Source organism: Nicotiana sylvestris, chromosome 1 (genome assembly GCF_000393655.2).
Source record: "Nicotiana sylvestris chromosome 1, ASM39365v2, whole genome shotgun sequence".
NCBI classification, from domain to species: Eukaryota; Viridiplantae; Streptophyta; class Magnoliopsida; order Solanales; family Solanaceae; genus Nicotiana; species Nicotiana sylvestris.
In genome coordinates this window covers 104,012,563-104,034,673 of record NC_091057.1, presented here as the reverse complement: position 1 = coordinate 104,034,673, position 22,111 = coordinate 104,012,563, and the positions used below count along the sequence as shown (strand labels likewise).

The following is a 22,111-nucleotide window of genomic DNA, read 5'->3' as shown; positions in this document are numbered from 1 at the left end:
AAGCGGTAAATTATCGAAGCCTTTCATTTCTTCTTTCACCAATCGGTGAAGATGACTGTTGTAGATATATATTGGAAGATTGTTTCTCTTCCTTTTTTCTAAGGAGATTACAGAGGAGAAGGAGAGAAAAAAGCCCCCCTTTCTAGGAAGGTCTCATTCCTATATATAGTCATAGAGTCATTGCCATGTATTTGGGCCATAGCCCCCTCACACCGCGTCCATTTTCATCGCTCGGTGAACGCGTGATTTGGAGTAAATGATGTCGTCTTTCCTTGTCCCATTATTTGGGCGTGGTCCCAATTGAGTCGACCACAACGGTCAGATTTTAACCAATACATATGTAACAAAATTCTGTTCCATCCCGAATTTCTTCACCACTAGAGTCGTACACGTATATTTGTTTTTGATACCAAGTCTTTGTAGAGTCCAAGTTAAAATCAAACATTAAATTATCATCACAACTAATAATTCAGTATTTTGGTTATTCTTATCTTTCTTTTAAAAATTAAACCCAACTAAGTTAGATTTATTAAATTTCAAAATAGCGTAAAGGAAAGAAAGGAAACCAAATTCCAATAATCTTACATATGTATAATTCAATATTTTGTTATTCTGATTTTTTTTAAAAAAGAAAAAATTGAAACCAGCTAAATAGCGGTATATTTCAAAATTACAAAATCGAGGAGAAGAAACTGATTTTTCTTAAAGTAAAATATGCAAAGAATTTTTTAGGAGATACTCCTAGGATAGAGGTTTCTTCTTTGAAGATTATGTTAGTGTTAAATTGAGTGTTTGCGCTCCTTTGAGCATGTAATTCGATTAACCAATTCTTGTGCTCAGACTAGTCATTAAAAAAAGTTGAGACATCCAAGTGGCAATTCGTGCTAAGTTTAAAGGGCATCTAGGTAAGACATGTTGTTCGCCTCACTTGACATACTCAAATAGCGTGTGTTTGCTCTTATATATGAGCTGTAAAAAGCTTAAAATATATTTTTCTCTTTTTCTTTCAAAAATAAAATTCGCCTTCTTCCTCCGACGAACAACATATCTTCACCATCATTCACGCACATACATATAGATCCTTAGTCATAAATCACCGATTTCTCTATGTTCTTAGCGCTACCTTAAACTATAACTGCACCAATCAATAAAATGTAGTTCCCTAACACGTATGAGTTTTTCTTTACTTGCTTATTGCTTGACCCCAATGAATTTTTTTTTCATTGCTCGCTGAAACTAATTTATTGGTTGAAATTAACTAGATTTAAGAACCTCATAGAATCTCCCCAATTAGGACTCCTACATTATGTAAAAGAAAAAAAAAAGAATTAAAATTATTTAGATATTTTAAAAGATTAGAATTTTTTTATTATTTTTTTTATGTTTGAAATGCACTCCCACTTCTGCGATCTTGACCACCGCACCTGCAGTTTCACTTAAATGCCCAAAGTTACATCTGCGATAAGATATCCGCAGCTGCGATAGCACAAGTGCGTTCACCTAGCCGCTTCTACGATTCTAGCTCCCCATAGACCATTCCGCTTCTATGACTTGCTTCCGCATCTGCGGGGGTCGCACTTACGGCCTCCCAACCGCAAATGCGGTTATGACAGCAGACTTAGCTTCAGCTACAACATCCAAATTCCAAACTTTTCGCCAACCATCCGAAATCACCCCGAGGCCCCCGGAACCTTAACCAAAAGCACCAACAAGTAATATACCACTATCCAAGCTTATACCAATCTTTAAAATACCTCAAACAACATCGAATCAACCAAATCACATCGAATTCAAGCCTAAGGTTCCAAAATCTTCCGAATTCTACTTTTAATCAAAAAGTCTATCAAACCACGTCCGAATGACCTGAAATTTTGCACACACATCCCAAATGAAACAACAGACATACTATAACTCCCAGAATTCTATTCCGACTCCTATATCAAAATCTCACCTATCAACCGAAAAATGCCATAATTCCATTTTCACCAATTCAAGCCTAAGTCTACTATGAATCTCCAAAACATATCCCGATCGCACTCCTAATTTTATAAAAATATAAATAAAAAAAAATCTACTAGTTGATGTACCTTTTCCCGGCATTTGCAAAGTGGAGAGACAAAACAATAACAAGCGCGTGTATGAGCTTTGTAATGTAGAGAGTGGCTACTAAAATCTCAAGAGAAAACTCGAGGCCAATGATGCATAGAGAGAGTATCCAATGATTGTACATATGCGCGTGTCGGATGCAGTGTGACACGCACGAGTGCTATAAGTGGGTCCCATGTTACTGCCACGTGAGCAAGCACCCCATGCTTCGTCACGTGAACTACCACGTGATCCTCCATCTTTCTTGTCTTTTTCCCTCTTTTCAAAATCTTTTAAACTTTTTTGTTTTTGTTCTTTTTCTCTCCCTTTCATGGAGCTCATGCTTGGCTTTGGATTCTTCCAATTTGCTTGGCCCTAACTTTTTAGCCCAAAGGTTGAAACTTTCTATCCTTTCGTTTTTTGCTTTTTTGCGTTTCTTTGTTTTACTTTTTCATTATTTTTATCATCCTTTTCTTATTTTGGAAGTCAATGAGCGCAGAAAAAAAGTGTGGTGGGTCAAGATTAAGTCCACCTTATTTTCTACATAATTGTATGTGATATTGGAATAGCTAGGTAATGACTTAGATTACAAGTTTACTGGTTGTGCAATGATCATGTGTAAAATTAGTTTCGTACAATATTTATTAGAACACAGTTGTATTTTTTTTTCAATTCCATAATAGATTGTAAACAAATTCTCAATTTATAAATTATATTATTTCATTCAAAAAAAAATTGAGAATACTTAACTTTGTAAGTACTATATCGGTTCCTCTAAGTATCATTATGCATAGGACCTGCTAGATTATGTAACTTAATAATACTTATAACACTTTTATTAATCATAATTTGTCAGATCATTGTTTCAATTATACAAATTAAATATTGAAATTGCAGTTAGATTCGAGATTCAGATAGAGTCTTTTGCCCTCAGAAGAATGAGATCAATTAATAGAACAATTCCATGCACACTACAATCAAGAGGCACAGATTGTAACATCTTAAAAAGTAACATACGTAAAATGAATCTTTTTTCACATATCGCTTATTCGATCACCCTATCCAGGCAGATAAGGTATTCCAAAACTATTTCATGGTTATTTTTCTACAACCTACTAGAGTACGTGAAAAGCTTATATACAGGAAAGAATATTGTACAAGTTGTTTCTTTAAAATTCTTTTGTGGAGTTTCGGGTGAAATTCATTCGTATTCCTTGACCTATATATTCGTTGACAAACTTTTTTTTGTTGTTGTCTTCACTTAAGTTAGCACATAAATGCATGACTATAGGTGAAAAGATATAATAACTTTAAAGGTGAAACGTTAATGTTTTGAATTTAATTTGGAACAAGTTAGCCAAGGGAATTAATCAAACAATGTCAACTTCTAGCTAGGGAGATTCAACATTAATGACAATTATTTGATGCCTCGTTAGCGAGAGGTCTCAAATTTATGTCCCTCAGGATTCCTACACTAGTGTAGCCTTATCTCAATGTGGTTCACTAGTTGCCAATTCATGCATGAGGTAAGTATACCTATGTTATGTGGAAAAAAGATAATAATTCAACGATTAAACTAATTGGTTCGGAGCTAATAATTATTTAGGAATTAGGCGCAGGGGCGAAGGTACGTTAGATTAAGAGTGGTCAATTAACCACCCTTTATCGAAAAATTACATTATGTATATAGATAAAATATTAGGTTTTAGTGGTGTATAATATATATTAAAAATTCATTGGTAGGGAACTTTTTTCTCTTTTTTCCAGTTTGACTATCTAGGTGTACTTATTTTCGCTGTATATAGTGGTAATTGCATTCCCATAACAGTCTGTTGATGATTTGTGTGGTACAAAATAATCCAAAAATTATCATACTAAGATTAAGTTTTATATTGCTATAATAGAATTTTTACGTATATCCTTCTATTTGACACACAGCTAAAGTGGTACTCCAGAAACTGTTAGTTGAAGTTGTAACTTACCATTTAAATGCAAACTCAATTATCAAGACTGCAGTAATTAGTCATTACAAACATTATTTCTGTAACATACTATCATTTAAAACAAGGGAAACTTGCGTTTCTTCCTCCCCCATATTATTCAAACCAAAACACTCTGTAACCTATTATTCAAGCATATAATTATGAAAACTTATGACAATTCTTAATCAAATCAATAAGTACATATAACTATTAATTACTTGCACTGTTTCGTAACATTGTAACAGTTTTGTTTCGGATAGTCAAACTAGGTCAATTTGACTTACAATTTAAACATATCCTTATGTAGTTTTGATACGATAAAGATTGCATATACTTTAAAATTTTTGTAAAAGTAATATAAATATAAATCCGTTTAATTTAATATTATGTGTGATTACAATGAGTTCAAATCGTTACAAATCGAGAACTCGAACGTAGCAAAAGTGTAGTTCATCAAAATTATAAATGTAGTTAACACTCTGTAAGCAAAAAGTAACCAAAAAACAAAAATATGTGACGGAAAAATAAATATTAAATGTCCAGCAGTTGGCATTGCCTTCGATTTTAGCACAAAATTCAGCGCGTGAGTAAAAAAGATGTTCAGAAAAAATCTTTCACGAGAGAGCACGCACGTTGGTCAACAGTCAACGGTGGGAAAAAGAGTAAAAAAGCCGCTTTTCAATGAGAAGTTACAATTCAGGAAAGAAAAAGCAAACATTATTACTCCCTTCAGTCAGTAACTCTACCTTCAGTTACTTTTACACTCACAAGTCATTCACCGTGGTTAAATTTCACCAAACCATGGTCTAAAAAAGCCCCATGCAAAATTTGCCAAATATAAATAGACAGAAAAACATCCAAAGAAACAACAATGGAAAAGCCAAGCTAAAATCAAAGCCAATCTCTATCATCATCATTGAGCCAATAGCCACTGACATAAGTCATCATTGAACATCTATTTTCCTTCTTCTCTGTCTATTCACACATCTCTTTCTTTCTCTCTCTAAATCAGTTTTTTTTTTGTTTACAAAAAATAAAAGGACAACTATAAATATTTTTCTTGTTTGTATATATATTGTTCATAGGTTCTGAATCTTCTGACCTATTGCACTAGCCAAAGGAAAAAAGCTGTAACTCCTCTGCTACAAAAGAGAACCACCCCATTTTTCTTCGTTCTGTCCCCCACCTCCTACCCAACACATTCAAAATCCCAGAGAAAGAAAAACCCCCCATTTACCTTTCTTTTGGATTCTGAAGGGAAAGAAAAAGGGAACTTTATAGGTTCTTTAGAGGAAAAGAAAGGAAGAGTAAAAAGATGGGTGGTGAGAAAGAAGATGGTTTAGGTTTGAGCCTCAGCTTAGGAATGAGTTGCCCTCAAAATAATCTCAAGAATAATGACTTCATTTCACCATCAACTCCTCCATTCCTCTTGCCCTTCATGCATAATCATCAAATATCTGCAGGTAAAAGTTGCACAAGTTTACAACCTTTTGCTTTTTTCTTTCTTTTCTTGAGTCTTGGACGCAACGACAAAAGTTATTTGAGTCGTGAAATCAGCTACTTATGTTTGCATCAAGGTAGATTAATTATGTTATACTTTTGGGATGCGACCTATTTCGAACCTTGCGTGAATGAACGCCTGAAGCTTCGTGCACTGGGTGGCTGTCTTTTTTTCTTTCATTTGATCTTGAATGCATGCTCCGAGTCAGACACGAATACTCTCTTAAACTTGATTGGTTCAAATTTTTAAAGTTTTAAGCACTATACATTATACTACAATTGTTGAAATTTTAGATAATTGTCACACATATTCATACGCATCAAAATATTATATTCAGTTGAACTCAATAAATATAGGCTTCATCGGGCCAACCAAATGGGGTTTTTTTTAGCATGTTTGATTTATGTAGATGTTTAATTTATTTATTTTTTGTGCAGAGAGAAATGAAGAAGCAAGAGAATTTATAAGAGGGGAAATAGATATGAATCGACCAGTGAGGATGATAGAGGCGTGTGATGAAGAATTAGAAGATGAAGCTGTGATTATGGTTTCATCACCTAATAACAGCACAGTTTCGAGTGTGAGCGGGAAGAGGAGTCATGACAGAGAAGATAACGAAGGGGAGAGGCCCACCAGCTCCCTGGAGGATGACGGCGGCGACGCGGCGGCGAGGAAGAAACTCCGGCTGTCCAAGGAGCAAGCAGCCGTTCTTGAAGAGACATTCAAGGAGCATAACACTCTTAATCCAGTGAGTGGCAGTTTTGGTAAATTTTTTTGTGGGTAAAGGGTAATTTCTGTAATAAAATAAATATGAATAATTTATTGGAAAAAAAAAAGTTTGTTTAAGTTGTAATGGCTTTGGGTGAAAATGTGTCAATTTACTTCTCCCCCACAAACTTTCCGATAAAGTATATAATTTTTTTTTTTTTTTGGGAAAAAAACGTAAGCATCTTTTTTTTTCCTTTCCAAAAATCTGATTTTTTAAATGCAAAGGTGTGATTAATTATTTTTCTTTCTTCAGAAGCAAAAATTGGCTTTGTCGAAACAGCTGAATCTCAGGCCAAGACAAGTGGAGGTGTGGTTTCAGAACAGGAGGGCAAGGTATGTTATTTGCTTACTGATTCAAGGGTATTTTTGGCATTGAAATAATATTTCACGTTTGTAGCATGAATCTTCGATATTTCTTAGAGACACACGTGTAGTTTTCCATTATAAAATTTGATTATGATAATCTAAGTAAAGCCCTGTCGGGTTACACACGTGTGCATGGATTATACTTCTTATACTTAGAATTTAAAATGATCTAACAACTTATTCTACTCTAACTACAACAAAAGATTTGTCCTATTTTACGTTAATTTTAAGGGGTTATTTTTTGTACTGGACTTATTGTACTTTGAAATTATGAGGTAAGAATTTAATAGTGGTTGATAAAATTTGGTTTTGTTTTACATATGTATATATGTTCCAAGTTGAAATTACGGTTCATGACTGTGATTGTGCTTTGCTTGAGCCAAGAGTTTCAAGCATCTATCGGAAATAACCTTTTTACTTTGGTAAGGTAGGGGTAAGGCTGCATACACTTTATTCTCCCAAGACTTCCACTTGTCGGATTATACTGGGGTTATTGTTGTTGAAATAGCGGTTCATTTGCTTTTGAATTTGGTTCATCGGACTCCACTTGTCGGATTACATTGGCGTCAATTCTTGGAACACAATTTTCAATGATGAGTAAGTAATACTTAATTTAGAAGGTCTAAGTAATGGCTTGAATAATGCAGGACCAAGTTGAAGCAAACAGAGGTTGATTGTGAGTACTTGAGGCGTTGTTGTGAGAATCTGACTGAGGAAAACAGACGATTGCAGAAAGAAGTAACTGAGCTTAGAGCATTGAAGCTTTCTCCACAAATGTACATGAACATGACTCCTCCCACCACCCTTACCATGTGCCCTCAGTGCGAGCGTGTGGCCGTATCGTCTTCTTCCTCCTCTGTCACCAGTGCAGGTGTCTCTCGCTCGAACCACCCTGTAGGCGCCCTTCACCAACCGCCAGTGCCCCTCAACAAACCATGGGCTGCAATTTTCTCCCCTAAAACACTCGACGATCAACGAACACAACTGTAGTTTACTCTTGTTGTGAGGGTGAAAAAGGTCATTTGACACAATGGGGAAGAGTCTAAACTCTACTTGGAGCCAAAGAGAGAGAGAAAAGAGTAGTGAAAAGTGGTCCAGATAAAGGTAGGGAGAAATCAGAAAGTGTTTATAGAGTAGGAGATGAATGAGATGATTACAAGAGAATCTTAAGTTCTTTTATTTTTGTTGGGGTTCTCTTTAGTAGATGAATGATTAATGTTTCAAAAGCGGGATGCAATTTTGGGTCAAGAGCAACAATTGTTGAATTTGTTCATTTTTACTTAAATGGGACGAAATAATTGTGCTCACTAACCACTTTTATACATCCCTGTTGTGGACATGCTATAGTATCTATCTATATAAATATATAAAGCAGGGACGTTAGGGAGTTTATTTTGCAATTTTCTCAGATTTTTGCCTTTTGTCATTCCTTTATCTATGTGTTGTTTCAAAAGAAACGCCTATTTCTCACTCTACCTCCAAACGTCACGTCTTTTTATATTCATCTTATTTCTTCCACGCTGAGGAAGAAAAGACTGCGTGAACAGTCCTCATGGAAAGCTAACATTCTCAAACCACCGGTTATTGTACAGGCTTGCCGCCGAACTCGACAATATGAATACCGCCATTGGTGACACTACTGGCTCATCCACAACCTTTTCGATGGAAATTTTCTCGGCAAAAAATGTAAAAAACTAAACTTCAATCTTGCACTAACTTTCTTTATCATTATCCTATTCTCTGCAATTTGTTCTGCTAATCTCGGCTAGAAGATAACATCTTTGATTTTTCCTGAGAGTTTATTTCAAACATCAATGCCACCCGAGGAAATCATTTATTTACACACACGCATATGCATACTTCTGGTATGTAGAGACCAAATGATTTTGCGTATGTTTGGTCTAACGTTGTAAAGGAAATAGTCGAAGGATATGGGTATTTGCCCTTTTGGAGAATACAGAGTTCGCGATAAAGATTGTGAAAATTTCGATGGATCCTCGATGTTGTACTCTTTTTTTTCTTTCTTCGCAAGGGTTAAAACTTAGTGCCTCCAGCAAGACTGGACTGTAAGTTATGATTTTTATTGTAGTTTTAGTTTTATTTTTCATCATTTTCCCTATCCAGTATTATTTTCCATCAATTTCTAGCGGCTTATTTTCTTTTTATTTTGATTTATTTCTTTAATTATCAGTTTATTTATCTTATTGTTTGATCTTTTTTTCTATTTTCCTATTTGCTTATGTATGGCTTGGTTCTATTCATAAACCTAACAATTTTATTTGTATTCTTTATTTAAATATGCAGTATATATAGAGTTGAAGCAAATATTGTGCCTTGCTTTTTGTTGTAGGCTTGGAGAAGCGGGAGAAACAAGTGATTGAGGAATCTAACATGAGGCTTGTGCTGGTGGTTTCTCCTCATCGGAATTTAATCACACAGGTAAAAGACATTAAGAGGAAAGCTACTGTATTCCATTTTCTTTAGATTACATGGCTAACTGGAGCTTATAAGTTGAAGCACCTTGCTCGCTATTCTACTTTTGTGGAGGTTGTTAGGCAGTATGTCTCTCTCCTTTATGTATTTTTATTTTTAACTTTAACATACTAAGGGATCATATCGTAGCCCTCCAACAATGTGACTTTTCTAATAATGAACAAAAGATTTGATTAATGATTGGATTTGAAAGATACTATGAAGCTGATTTTTTGTTAAGACATGTTTATTTATGTTCAATATAAATCTACAAAAGAATATGTGATAGTCTTTCTTTGATAAGTTTTATGTTTTATTTTTATATGTATTTTTTCTCATGTATGTATCATTTAATTTTTTTTTTCCACATTTATGTCTTACATTATATAACTATATCTGATTTTTTATTTTATAAAATTTTAATAGCTTTTCTATATCAATTAAATATACAAAAAGATTATGTTCTATCGCGCGAATAAATTAACTAGTTATCCATAAACCTGGTGCCTCTAAAAGTATTTGACTAGCTAGGATTCCCCATAAGGTCACAAAGTCGATTAAATTAACTCTCGGTGTCTGTTTATTTTACTTTTTTACTTTTGATAATGATGATATTCGGATCAGATTGTGCACACCTCACTAGCATGAGTACTAAATAACTCTATCTATTAATGGTTGAGCAAATATGAAAAAAAAATTCCATCTCTCATTATTTTCACTCCTAGGTAACTAGGCCACACCTTTAGATGCAAGCGACCCCGAGGTACTTGTGGTGCAAGAGTCACAAAATGCACCGCATGCCCTAGAATGTAATACGTTGCCATCTTTTGGTTTGGGTTGGGGGATGGGGGCTTGAGATGATCTCAAACAACAACAAAGTTCTACAGTAAAACTTTAGATATAAATTATAAATTTTAGGAATAGAAGAACTCTTGGGAGCAACATCTCCTTGACTCGATACTGTCACATAAACTACATCCACCAACAGAAATATGAAAGAAAAGGAATGGCAGAAAGCTCAAATAGCCTTGGGACAGATCTTATGTTATATATCGAGAAGAATACAGATTTAAAGAGAGGAAGCAACCCTTTGAAAACAAGCTGAACTCAATCTTAGCTTCAATTAAACATGTAAAGACATACAAGTGAATTTCAAAGTAAACATTCATCTGTACCAATGGCATTCCTTCTTTTTTTTTTCCCATCAAGTTCAATACTGTGTTCATCCGGCTTTAGCAAACAGGTATTAGTTACACAGTATTCACAGTGTCAGCAAGACAACGCAGTATGCAACCTAAACCAGCTTTTTCTGTTAGTTTTTCATGGATCCTTAGGCATTGGTCACATGTTGGGCGGTCTCCAGTAGACAAACCTCTGTACAAGTACCTGCACATCGGATAAGAATGTTCTGTGAAGCTTGTAACCCAACTTCAGAAATGTGCCACATTACTTGCACAACAGGCAGATCTATGGATTTATTTTCCTTTTTAACTATTGGAATAATTACAAGGCAAATTTACATTCATTTCTTCTTAGTGTATCAAGTATGCATACAACAAACGAGTTCATTTTCAACTATAGTGTGTGTGAAGCAGAGTCTAGATGGTCCAATATCAGAAAAAGAATGAATGTCTCCTTCCATTTTTCTCATCCTATCATGTTGCGCGGACTCTCCAAAATGTGGCATATTTTGACCTTTTCTTCTATTCCTAAAGTTCGAAGTAGTGATGCTGGAGTCGCTGCTGTGGTCCACTAAAGCAAATGAAAGCTGTCAAAAAGAGTTCGTTCAACAAGGAAATGTCATCTTGCATCACATAATTCCTTCATCTTCTTTACAGTAATGAAGATATAAACAGATTTAGGACTAAACTTTAACAAGAACCATAAGAAATCAAATCAGCAGCGAATTATTTAAAGTTGGAATCTTGTTGACAAAAATATTGGTATATCCCCTCAAGGAAATGCATTTGCAAACCAATTAGCCAAGATACAATACTTTATATTTTGCTAAGATTTCTGAATACCACCTAAGTGGTAATGCCTTATTACGATTTATGGTTATGGAATCATTTTTTTATGTAATCAATTTATGTTTCTTTTTGTGTCTTTTTTAATTCTTACGATTTATCAATAATTTATGTTTTATATAATATAGTATACTTCAAAATTATAAGATCCTTCCAACTTGTCTCATGATTTTCAAAATTTGTGCCTTCATGTAAGACACGACTCTCATGTCTGTTGTTTCTGTGCTACGTATGGCGGACCAGTGGGGAGCATATATGCAAGTCTTCACATTTGGAAGGCGACTCCATCGTGGCCTTATATTTCAAGAGAAAATTAAAAGATACTCTTAGGTATTGCAATGTGACTAGCCTTTGTCGTTTTCAAAAGTCAACTATATCCCCTTCTAGAAATGGATGATAACCGAATGAAGTAACTGAGTAAACTGTGAAAAGGGATTATGAAGGGGAAAGACGAGTTCACAAGGTTCACTGGCTTTATTTATTGGGAATTGTAACTGGAAACAATTTGGTTGGATATATGATGTGAAACTGAAACTAATCTTAGAAGCTTGCTTATCAAGAGTCTATGTGATTACTCATGATAGGATCGCAGTTACCGCTGAGATCACCACAAGAAGAACTAAGGGTTCATCTTGGAAAATTAGCTTGAGAAGACCTGTTCAGATAGGGAATGGAAAGAAGTAGAGGAGTTCATACAAATCTACAGTTTCTCTGTGGCAGAAAGTGGTGAGGATAAAATGGTGTATTGGTGTTGAAAGGAGCAGTGCTAGTACATTTTTAATGAGCTTCTATTATATGGGTCTTACAAAGAAGGAGCAAAGAAGACATGGTGAAAGGAGATATGGAATACATAAACGCCAAAGAAGGTCATCACCTTCTTCACATGCTGCATAGAGTGGGATGCAATTCTTTCTGACGGAAGATCACATAAAGAGATTGTTGAAAGTTGGTGTTTGAAGTGCAAGGAGTATGAGAAGGACAATGATATGTTATTGTTATACTGCAGAATGGCCTCACAGCTTTGGGTGGAGGTGTTCTTTTTACACCAGAAGACAGTTATAAAGGCATGGCAAGTTGGAGGGAAAGGAAACCTCGGAAGAGTTAAAAACAACATGGAATATTTATCCACTTTCCCTTTTCAAGACTACTTGGAATGAAAGAAGTAGGAGCCCTTTCCAAAGCAATGAGAAGAGCTTCTTTTGTTTCATGTATATATTTGGCGTAAAGAAAGAATATACTCTGGTATAGTAAATTAGGTAGCTAGATAATTGACCAAAAGTAGCACATATAACCACATTGAACATATATTTTGAGCACCATCTTGATGAATTAATGAAGGTGATATCTGACTATAAGAAAAATTCAAATTTGTAACCTGAGCATCTCAACTTCAAGATCATAATAACCAAACCTGATAGCCGTATTAATTCAAGTCACTTAAACCCGTATAAAACCGATTAAAAGTATAAACATGATCGCCACCTAGGTCAAACCTATCTTGACTGCAGATCATGTAAAATTTCTCCAACTCATTCCAGTAACAAGTTAAAGATTTATATCTCTCAATTCTCAATCTCCTTGGTGAATATGTTACACTAATGTATGAGAGTAGTAAATACACCGGCGCCTTTACGAGTAGGACCAACTTTGCACCAAGTTATCATATGGTTACTTTCAGATGTTTCCAGAAAATAGGCACTTCAAGCCCATCGATTACCCTTTCCAACCCCCTGTTAGCCCTTTATTAGATATTGAAGGTAGAGCTTTGCAAAGCAACAACATATAGATGGAGTAAGTCTATTGATTCTTAAGCAGCAATATCTTCTTACTCCCAAATAAGCATACCAACCCAAGTTATTCCCAATGTACTTTCAGAATCTTCTTGCCAGATGATTCCTTCAACTTTATCTTAGTGTTTTAAATATATAGTGTCATCAGATTCCAGGACTGAAATTGCACCCAATCAAGAAACTAGCAAGTATTACTATTACACCAGTTCCCTGGTTGCTGGTAGTAGAAAACCAAATGAAAAGGCAATTTCACCTACCTACATGGTGAATTCATTAAACAACATTTCTTTTAACCTGTAGTATATTGTATTCATGGAGATATAAGACCAACACCAAGCTTAAACTAGCTGTTGCATGTTAGAAACCTAAACTAAGGTCATAAAAAGCTTGCATATTGTTGATCAATATTTGATGAGACATATTGTAGGCAATTACCAAAATGTCCAACTAGCGTTCCTTGGAAATCTTTAACAAAGTTTCTCAAGTTCAATAGATTTCATGACACATCTCAAATTCATCGTAACCTAAAGTAAAATAAACATAAAATATTTAGTGCAGTGTATAAGAAGGTACAATTTCAAACTACGCCATTTTCAGGTGTTGATACTCGAGGTAAGAGCTGTAAAAGACTGTTCCACCATTTATGCCACCTAATGTTTGTCTTTTCTTGAACATGGTAAATCCTCCCCCCACCCCACCCCACCACCACCAAACGGCCGCCACATTGGAGTCCAACAGTGGCTATTGGTGACTCAAACCCCGACCTCAAAACTGGAGGTGGAAGAATCTTATTACTAGGATATTCCGCCCAGGTCTATTTCGACTTGAACATAATTATAACTGTAGACTGGTCCTTAATAGCAACATAAGGTAGAGAAATATATGTCTTATTCAACCAAATAGCAGACACATTGTGTTTTTCACTTTCTTCTCTACCTTTATTACTAGTTGCATATGCATGTAACTGCACAAATCTATTTAAAATGCTTTGCATCACCAATAGTTCAATGAGTTTGTCCGCCACTTCTTGAAAAGACAAGCGTTGGAACTTCAATAGTACCATCTAAGATTTCCATTGGTTGGCTTAGTTTCAATAGCTTATTTCCAGATTAAGATTTCTTTACTTTCGACTTCCTTTCATAAATTATTTCTTAACTCGGCTAATATCTAAGTGCAATCTCTGTGAAAAGGGGATTACAAGGCTTGTATCATATCCCCAATTTCTGTGCGCATAACAGAACCAGAGGTTCAACAATAATATTTTGAGGATTGCGAAACAAGTATCAGTAATTTTAGTTACCCAGTTAAGTGGAATCCTTTCGTCTCAATCAATAAAAAATGCCCAAGGTCCTCAATTGGATAAAATCACTGATTTCACACAATTCCTATGATCTAACCTTTTTCTCTTTACTTTCTACTGATATACCAATATGCCATAACGGGGAACCAGAGATAGAGTACTCATAGCATTACAATTTTCGGTAGACATGATTCACATCCATTATTACAGATTGGAAAACATAACCCTCAACCTCAAGTCCTACCTAGGCCAAATACACAGAACAAGTAGGAATAAGAAATGAACTTACTTCATGAGAATATCATAGTACTCAGGATCCAAAGCAGAGAACAAGCTATCCACATCTTTGATAGCCATTATAGCCCTATGGACCACTATCCAATTGGCAGACTGCAAATTCCCCAAAACAAAAAATTAAATGTCAACCTCAGAAGTTGCATCATGGACCAACATTCTAATAAAAAGGATAATTTAACAAAAAAGATTGAACCTTGCATCTTTCATCTTTGGTCTTGGGAGGTGATCCTTCTAGAGCTGTTTTCAAAGCTTCCACTGGTTTATACCTAACAAATAATCAAAATCACAAGTGGGTCTTCAGTATTATATATACAATTATAGATGTGGGAATTTGTTTTTATGCAGGTATAAAAGAGGAAATATTATAGATGTACTGTTTGAGTAAGCTTTCGATCTTGCGGGACTTGTGCTCGATTCTGGTGATTATGGCTTCGAAATTATCTGCTTCAACAAACTCCGCCATTTCCTCTACCTTGAGCCAATTGCGCAAGCAGCTTTTGGGATCTTTATTGAGTGTCTGATGCTCTGAATTCCGGTATTGATTACCAACAGGAGTTGACAACGCTTTTGCCAAATAAGATTATTAAATGAGAATAAGTCGCATCGGATAAATAAATGCGCGTTATAATTCGCATTTGTAAATGCAATTTAAAAGTCGTATTTGGTGAATACCTCTAATACGTCGTATTCGATAAATGCTTTGATGCGATTTATATATTCCTCAAATGCGATTTTTAATTTTCCAACTATGATTTATGTATCAACTGGATTTTGTAAATTGTGTTATAAATATATTATATTATGGATATACATTTAGTACTCTGTTGTAAATAAGTTTCTTGAACAAGCTTATCCATAGGGGACTCCGTCGTAAATATATTTATCTATTTGGAAATAAGCCTCTTGAAGAAGTTTATCACTTCGGTACTCGGTTATGGATAAATATTACCCCGGTAGAAGATTATCCATACCGGGTATAACAAGTTTATCCTTTCTATACTCCGTTATGGATATATATATTACCCTGTAGAAGATTATCCATACCGGGTATAATAAGCTTATTCTTTCGATACTCCATTATGGATAAATATTACCCCGGTAGAAGATTATCCAGACCAGGTACAATGAGCTTATTCTTTCAGTACTCCATTATGGATAAACATTACCCCCAGTAGAATATTATCTATACCCGGTACAATGAGCTTATCCTTTCAGTACTCCGTTATGGATAAACATCACTCTCAATAGAAGATTATCCATGTCTGGTATAGTAGTAGCTTACACAGCAGCTTGCAGTAGCAGCTTATACAACAGCTTCCTTTCTTCTATAAATAGAAGAGATTTCAGTTCATTATGTACATCAGTTTGAATTCGAATAATATATCAGTTTCTCTTTATACTTGTCTTTACTTTGCAGTCTTTATTTTATAACACGTTATCAGCACGAGACTCTGCCATCTTGAGCAAATACTTTGAAAGTATCTGAGGTACGAACTTTCTTTTTTTATATAATGTCAAATCTTTCTAAACTTGAATTTGTAGCCATGCATATATCGGGCAAAAGCTACATATCTTGGGTGCTTGATGCTGAAATTCATCTTGATGCGATGGGTCTGGCAGACACCATCAAGGATAAAAATCAGGCATCAAACCAAGACCGTGCCAAAGCAATGATATTCATACGCCATCACCTTGATGATGACCTGAAAATGGAATATCTCACTATTAAAGATCCAGTCATACTATGGAATAATTTGAAAGATAGATATGACCACCTGAAGATGGTCGTTCTTCCACAGGCACGTTATGATTGGACTCATCTAAGGCTACAAGGTTTTAAATCTATAAGTGAATATAATTCTGCTATGTTCAGAATTATTTCCTAATTGAAATTATGTGGTAATAATATTACTGATCATGATATGTTGGAGAAAACTTTCACCACTTTTCATGCCTCGAATATGCTCCTGCAGCAGCAACATCGAGAGATGAGATTTAAAAAGTATTCTGAACTTATCTCACATCTTCTTATAGCCGAGCAACATAATGGGCTATTAATGAAAAACCATGAAAGCCGACCTACTGATTCTTGTCCATTCCTTGAAGTGAATGAGACGAACTTCCACCAAGCTAAATGTGGAAGAGGTCGTGGCCCCAGTCGTGGTCATGGCCGTGGTCGGGGAAGAAATTTTAATCATGGAAATAATAATGCACCAAAGAACCCTTCTCACCACCAGCAGTGGAAAAGGAAGGAACAAAAGCATGAAGCGGTGCAAGCACCAAATGCAGAAAATGCATGCTATAGATGTGGAAGAAAATGACACTGGTCACGTACCTGCCGTACGCCAAAGCACCTGGTTGAGCTTTATCAAGCCTCCCTAAAGAAGACAGAGAAAAATGCTGAAGCAAATTTTATTTCTGAAGATAATCTAGACTTCATGCATTTGGATGTAGTTGATTACCCTGCACTCCCAGAAGGAGAAACAAGTCATGTTATCGGTGGTGAATCTGTAGAAATATAAATATTTTAATTTTTGTTATTTATAATAGATAGTATGACTATGTAATTGTTGTACATAAAGAAAAATTATGATTTGATAATGATGTTTACTATAATATATCTTATTTATGTCATTTTGAAGAATATGAATAACATTATTAGATCAACTTAAACTCTAGCAGAGTTTGCAAGAAATATACAACCACCAGAAGTGGTTATATTTCGCATATCTCATTGTAATTATATTTTGTTAGCCACCAGAAGTGGTATATGCCTATGATCACCAGAAGTGATAATTTAGGTTTTCTATGGTTACAATTGAAGATAAGCTACATAAATATTCTCTATATTAAATGCACGCCTTGATTTTCTCCTAAAGTAGTGAATATTTTAAAAGAGGCTGAGACATTACAATTTGATGTGATTAATGCGCATTCAGATAATTATGTTCGATTTCCTGAAGGATAGAAACTTTTGATAATATTAATCCATTCCATGTGAATGTGACAATATTAATAAATCTGGTAAATATGAATGTGCTCTTGATGTGAATATATTACAATTCACCTCCGTAATAATTGAGAGAATATATACTCAATATTTCATATTTTAAATTTGCCCCTAAAGAAGTAACACAATTGAAATTGCCTCCTGAAGTAGGAAAAATATTATGAAGAAGAGTTTTTTTGTGCTTAAACAATTATTTTACATTGTTTATTTGATTGTGATTTTCTCTCATGATATCAGAAGTGTATGAGCAATATTTGATAGTACAAAATATATCAACAACTCCTAAAGAGCTAACTGTCGCTACAACATTTTAGATTTTTAGTCACCCTTGGTAAGTATGGCCTAAACTATCAAAAAGTGTGGTATTTGATAAAATGCCACACTTTTCAACTTTAAGCAACACTTTTCTAGGGGTGGCCTAAACTAGTGTAATACTCTTTTTAAGTGTTGCTTTAAAGGCCACGCTTCGAAAGTGTGGCCTATAAGGTACAAATACTACGCGTGTAATACCTCACGTGGCAACATTTTTCATGTCCAAAAGCTACATGTTTAAATCGTTGCCTTTTCTACCTCGAGGCCACCCTTATAAAATGTTGCCTTTGCTAATAATTTGATATATCTAGTATTCACATTTATCATCATAAATTTTTAGATTATTGCAAACGTATGAAGAACTCAAATACTACATTAATCAATATATAAATAAAAAAAAAAAAAGATTCAAGCGCATACACTTACAATGAACTTTGAAAAAGAAATATGTATCAAGTACTACATTAACTAATAAAGCAATCTCTTATAGGTCGACTACTGGAAATGAATTATACAATATCTGATGTACTCTATCATGAATAACACTTTAAAACATATTATAGTGCTAAAGGTAGTATACGTTAGAAACCCAATTTGTTATCCCCTTGGTCCTTAGCACCTTTCACATCAATCTCCTAATTTTGCAACTGATCCGTTTTCGGTAGCTTGACCACCCTATTAATCTAAGCAACATGTGAGATTTCCTTGTTCAGATCATCAAAAACTTCTGAAGGTTTTTGAGTCTTGAGTTCCCTAATTGTAATCTCATTATTCTTTTCAGTGGTTTTGCCTTTCCATACCTGCAATTGAGACAAACAAAGATGCATTATTTGTTATAGTCTGCTACTAATTTAAAAAAAAAAACTATTTATGCCAGCTGCAGTTAGATAATATTAGATGAGTACTATAAAGTTGAAGGGGTTTAAATATGTGAAAGGGGGATATTGAAAGGGAGAAATCTAATTTTCTCAAGGATCATGCTCTCCCTTCAGAATGATGACTTATTCACCTAGCAATCTTGAAAAAATTAGCACTCGTAGCGGATAAAAATCATTGAAGTACTTGACAAACAAACTTTTAAAATAAATAGAAACATGGCTACTAGAGAAATACTTATAAATTAATTCTACAATTTCATTTATTAGAATGGAATTCAGAAGTATGAGTAAAAAGTTTTCACATGAACTAACTTACTACTGTTGCCGTATATGAGATAAGGTGCAGATCCAGATGAAAATATTCAGGTGCTCCGGTAGATTTTAGATCATACTAACTAGTTTAACTACCAGTTTTTTTTTTCCACCTTCACTCATCGCTACTGTTTACTTTACTCATCATGCTCATATAGAAAACTAACCAGCAGCAACCTGCAAGCACCATATTAAAATTATTTCGATATGTATATATGAGAGACAATAAGCAGAATCTTCCCAAAAAAAATACCGGAAGAGATTTATATTATTAAAAAGTATGAGAGGAGTTTTCTTGAATATCACCCTTCACTCTGCATTGATATTAAGAACAAATAAGAATAACCTGCAAGATCACTAATTAGAATGGATTCTAAATACATTGTCATCTACCTACTATTTTCCTTTTCATCCTATTTCATATTTTATCTACTTTATTTTATATTTGTGGGGTCTAAATTTTCAAATAATTTTAATAAGCTTGAGTAGCCTTCAATCTACTAAGGAAAAGAGCAACTCTTTCTACCTCTTGATCCTGCACATTCATGCTGAAGGTCAAATGCTTATTATTGCTTTCTCTACACTCAGCAACTGAAGCATCCTTGAGTGTGGTAAGATCATCGATATCTTGGAATAAATCTTACAAAACTACAATCTACCATCAATGGATCTTTCTGCTTCTAGATTCTGTTAATAGACTATAATATGAGTCAACTGATTCTCTTAAAAACACATGAAATACGTTATGATAAGCATAACTTCTTACCATAATAAAGACCAACTATCATAAACTAAGAGAACTAAGAAATAGAGAAGGTAGGACTTCGAAGAACGGATCATTTTTGCCCAACAACCAATACAATAAAAAACTGATTAATATAGAGAAAATGAGAGAGAAAACTCGGAGAAGATGCAAGTTGTATAAGTAAAGCAACCTATCAATCACCGGTGAAGCATTCACAAATAGAATATATATGACAAGCAAAATATCAAGCACTAGTTAAGTTGAGCATCATTTTTTTTTTCATGAAGTAAAAGGAGTTCATTAAAAGAAGTCAAGCGGATGCAAACAAAATTACAATTGAGAATAGAATATGTTTGCTCATGGACAAAAGCTAATCTAAAACTAAGGAGCAGTAATGCATTTGATGTTAAATTTTGCTCCTTTTATTGTTTCAATTAAGCGGTACATTTTTATCCATTGCTTTCATAGAAGAGTATTAGCTCGTTGCACAACTCCACTAGCTGGACACTGCATATTAACAAGTTATTTTACATCTTATACTTGATTTTTTTTTCATTCTTAACTAGATGGCTTGTATAGGATGGCAACTTTTCTAGAAGAAACTAGGTCCAAACAACCAAATGCTAAGAAGTGATAGTGTCAAATAGTACAGAATGACTGAAAATTTAAACCCAAAACCAGTGTGTGTATCATAGGTATTGTACAAGTCATACACACGTCATTATGATAAGCTACAATCTGACATCTTAAGGATTGCTAAAGAAACAAAATAAATAACAAGAGCTACTATAAACAACTAGCATATTAATAGGAAGTATTGTGCTATTCTTTATTCCCACTTACAAGGAAAACAAGGAAGTAAAGAATGTAGAGATGACCAGTTGAATCAACGCCCACATGAAGTCTTCTTCATTATTCACTACTGTCAATACCAAAGCCAGCTCTGCAGCTACCTGTGTATGATGGATTATCCAAAACAAACCCTTGTGAATGGGCAAATTAAAAAGTAGTAAATAAATATTGAGTTGACGTTAATTAAAGGGTCTTACAATGGCTTAAAATGTTCCAACCTGAATAGTCAGTGAAGGTTTTGAAGAAGCCAGAGCTCGATAGCCTTCAAATGGAATGAGAATTACTTGTAAAAATGAACAAGCTGAAAGATGGATAGTGTAGTTGAGATTTTTTCGGACTATCAATAGATCTTAATTAGCTCCTTTATATAGAGTTGTTGAGTCGGTTATAGTTTCTGGTCCAAATTGAGTTCACCAAAGACTAGGTTTACCAATTCTACTAGGCTAATTGGAAATAGCGAATTGACAACAAGAATATGATAGAATAGAGCGAAATCAGAAAGAGAATGCTAGAATGAGCGAGGCGACAACATAAATTCCACACAATAGAGCAAAATGAGAAGCATACAATGCAATAACTAAAGGTACAATACAGAGAACATAGATTACTAGAGAGAGAAGTAGAAAACCGAAGAGTGAAGAGAAGAAAGTACTCACAGAGATTAAACTACCGTAGCCCTAAAATTTGGCTAGGGTTTTCGAGGATTAGAAGCAGCAAGTGAAGTTGAACGTTTCTGTCTCTGAGACTGAGATGCCTCTGTAATTAGGAAGAGAATGAATTTGGGGAAAGAATATAAATGAATTGGGGGGCAGGAGGAATGGGTAATGGAAAATCAAAATAGGTAAAAGTACTTAATGAGCGTGGTTTTTAGTTTCTAAAAGTACCCTTTTAAAGTGTAGCCTAAACTTCGTAGCCAAAAGTCAGAGACAAAGGCCACCTCTAAAAAAGCGTGGTCTAGATGCTTTTGTTGCCTAAAATTAGTGTTGCCTTAGGCCAAATTTGTTGTAATGTGTTTGTCTATAAGACACATGATATCAGTAATGTCCAATAAATATTAGATTATGGATAATAAATGAAGGCTCTCGAAGATCTTATATATAAATATGTCATTCATATTATATGATTATGGTCAAAACATATGTTGTATTAAACCTGAAGTTTACTAATGCAAAAGCAGTCACGGTAAACCAGAAGTTTACTAATGCAAAAGTTTATGCCATAGTAGACCAGAAGTTTATTAAGAGATAGCACATGCCATGATAAACTTGAAGTTTTCATTTGTCATTTTTGAATGAGCTATTTAAGAATTCAGATAAGCACATACTGAAGAACTAGAAGATTCTTCAAGAATTCTCATGTGTTGCTTGTTCTCATAATAAATTGATTATACCAACTAAAGTTGGGACTAAGACCC

The 22,111-nt window shown here is 34.5% G+C and overlaps 2 protein-coding genes and 1 long non-coding RNA gene across 7 annotated transcripts; 1 reads left to right on the top strand and 2 right to left on the bottom strand.

Annotated features, from left to right (window-relative positions):
- The first annotated feature begins 4,953 nt into the window (after positions 1 to 4,953).
- Positions 4,954 to 8,388, top strand: LOC104216005 (homeobox-leucine zipper protein HAT3). Of its 2 annotated transcripts, XR_708365.2 has the most exons (5): positions 4,954 to 5,530; positions 6,006 to 6,316; positions 6,590 to 6,669; positions 7,350 to 7,806; positions 8,295 to 8,388. XR_708365.2 is itself a non-coding variant. In XM_009765962.2 (4 exons), exons 1-4 carry the CDS (start codon positions 5,383 to 5,385, stop codon positions 7,690 to 7,692), a joined length of 882 nt encoding a protein of 293 aa, XP_009764264.1. In that variant the 5' UTR covers positions 4,954 to 5,382; the 3' UTR covers positions 7,693 to 8,093. The 2 variants fall into 2 exon arrangements, 1 of the variants encoding a protein (XP_009764264.1); XM_009765962.2 differs by lacking the exon at positions 8,295 to 8,388 and having other exon boundaries at positions 7,350 to 8,093.
- Positions 8,389 to 10,181: 1,793 nt separating this feature from the next.
- Positions 10,182 to 15,228, bottom strand: LOC104216004 (actin-related protein 2/3 complex subunit 5A). The gene is made up of 4 exons (XM_009765961.2): positions 14,963 to 15,228; positions 14,782 to 14,854; positions 14,581 to 14,681; positions 10,182 to 10,560 (listed from the first exon to the last, which is right to left on the bottom strand). The coding sequence occupies exons 1-4, from the start codon at positions 15,049 to 15,051 to the stop codon at positions 10,425 to 10,427; spliced, it is 399 nt and encodes a 132-aa protein (XP_009764263.1). The 5' UTR covers positions 15,052 to 15,228; the 3' UTR covers positions 10,182 to 10,424.
- Positions 15,229 to 18,317: 3,089 nt separating this feature from the next.
- LOC104216003 (uncharacterized) lies at positions 18,318 to 21,635 on the bottom strand. Of its 4 annotated transcripts, none has more exons than XR_708362.2 (5): positions 21,354 to 21,561; positions 20,895 to 20,998; positions 20,689 to 20,798; positions 19,105 to 19,277; positions 18,318 to 18,710 (listed from the first exon to the last, which is right to left on the bottom strand). It is a non-coding gene; the product is annotated as an uncharacterized lncRNA (long non-coding RNA). The 4 variants fall into 4 exon arrangements; XR_708360.2 differs by having other exon boundaries at positions 20,895 to 20,959; positions 21,354 to 21,559; XR_011404914.1 differs by having other exon boundaries at positions 19,101 to 19,277; positions 20,895 to 21,635.
- Positions 21,636 to 22,111: the final 476 nt, after the last annotated feature.

Bases quoted from the DNA above. Each gene is read 5' to 3' on its own strand.
- LOC104216005 (XM_009765962.2), top strand. From the start codon at position 5,383: ATGGGTGGTGAGAAAGAAGATGGTTTAGGTTTGAGCCTCAGCTTAGGA. The intron at 5,531-6,005 runs GTAAAAGTTGCA...TTTTTTGTGCAG, and splicing joins TAATCATCAAATATCTGCAG to AGAGAAATGAAGAAGCAAGA. The intron at 6,317-6,589 runs GTGAGTGGCAGT...TTCTTTCTTCAG, and splicing joins AGCATAACACTCTTAATCCA to AAGCAAAAATTGGCTTTGTC.
- LOC104216004 (XM_009765961.2), bottom strand. From the start codon at position 15,051: ATGGCGGAGTTTGTTGAAGCAGATAATTTCGAAGCCATAATCACCAGA. The intron at 14,855-14,962 runs GTACATCTATAA...ATTATTTGTTAG, and splicing joins ATCGAAAGCTTACTCAAACA to GTATAAACCAGTGGAAGCTT. The intron at 10,561-14,580 runs GTAAGTTCATTT...TCCGATGTGCAG, and splicing joins TACTATGATATTCTCATGAA to GTACTTGTACAGAGGTTTGT.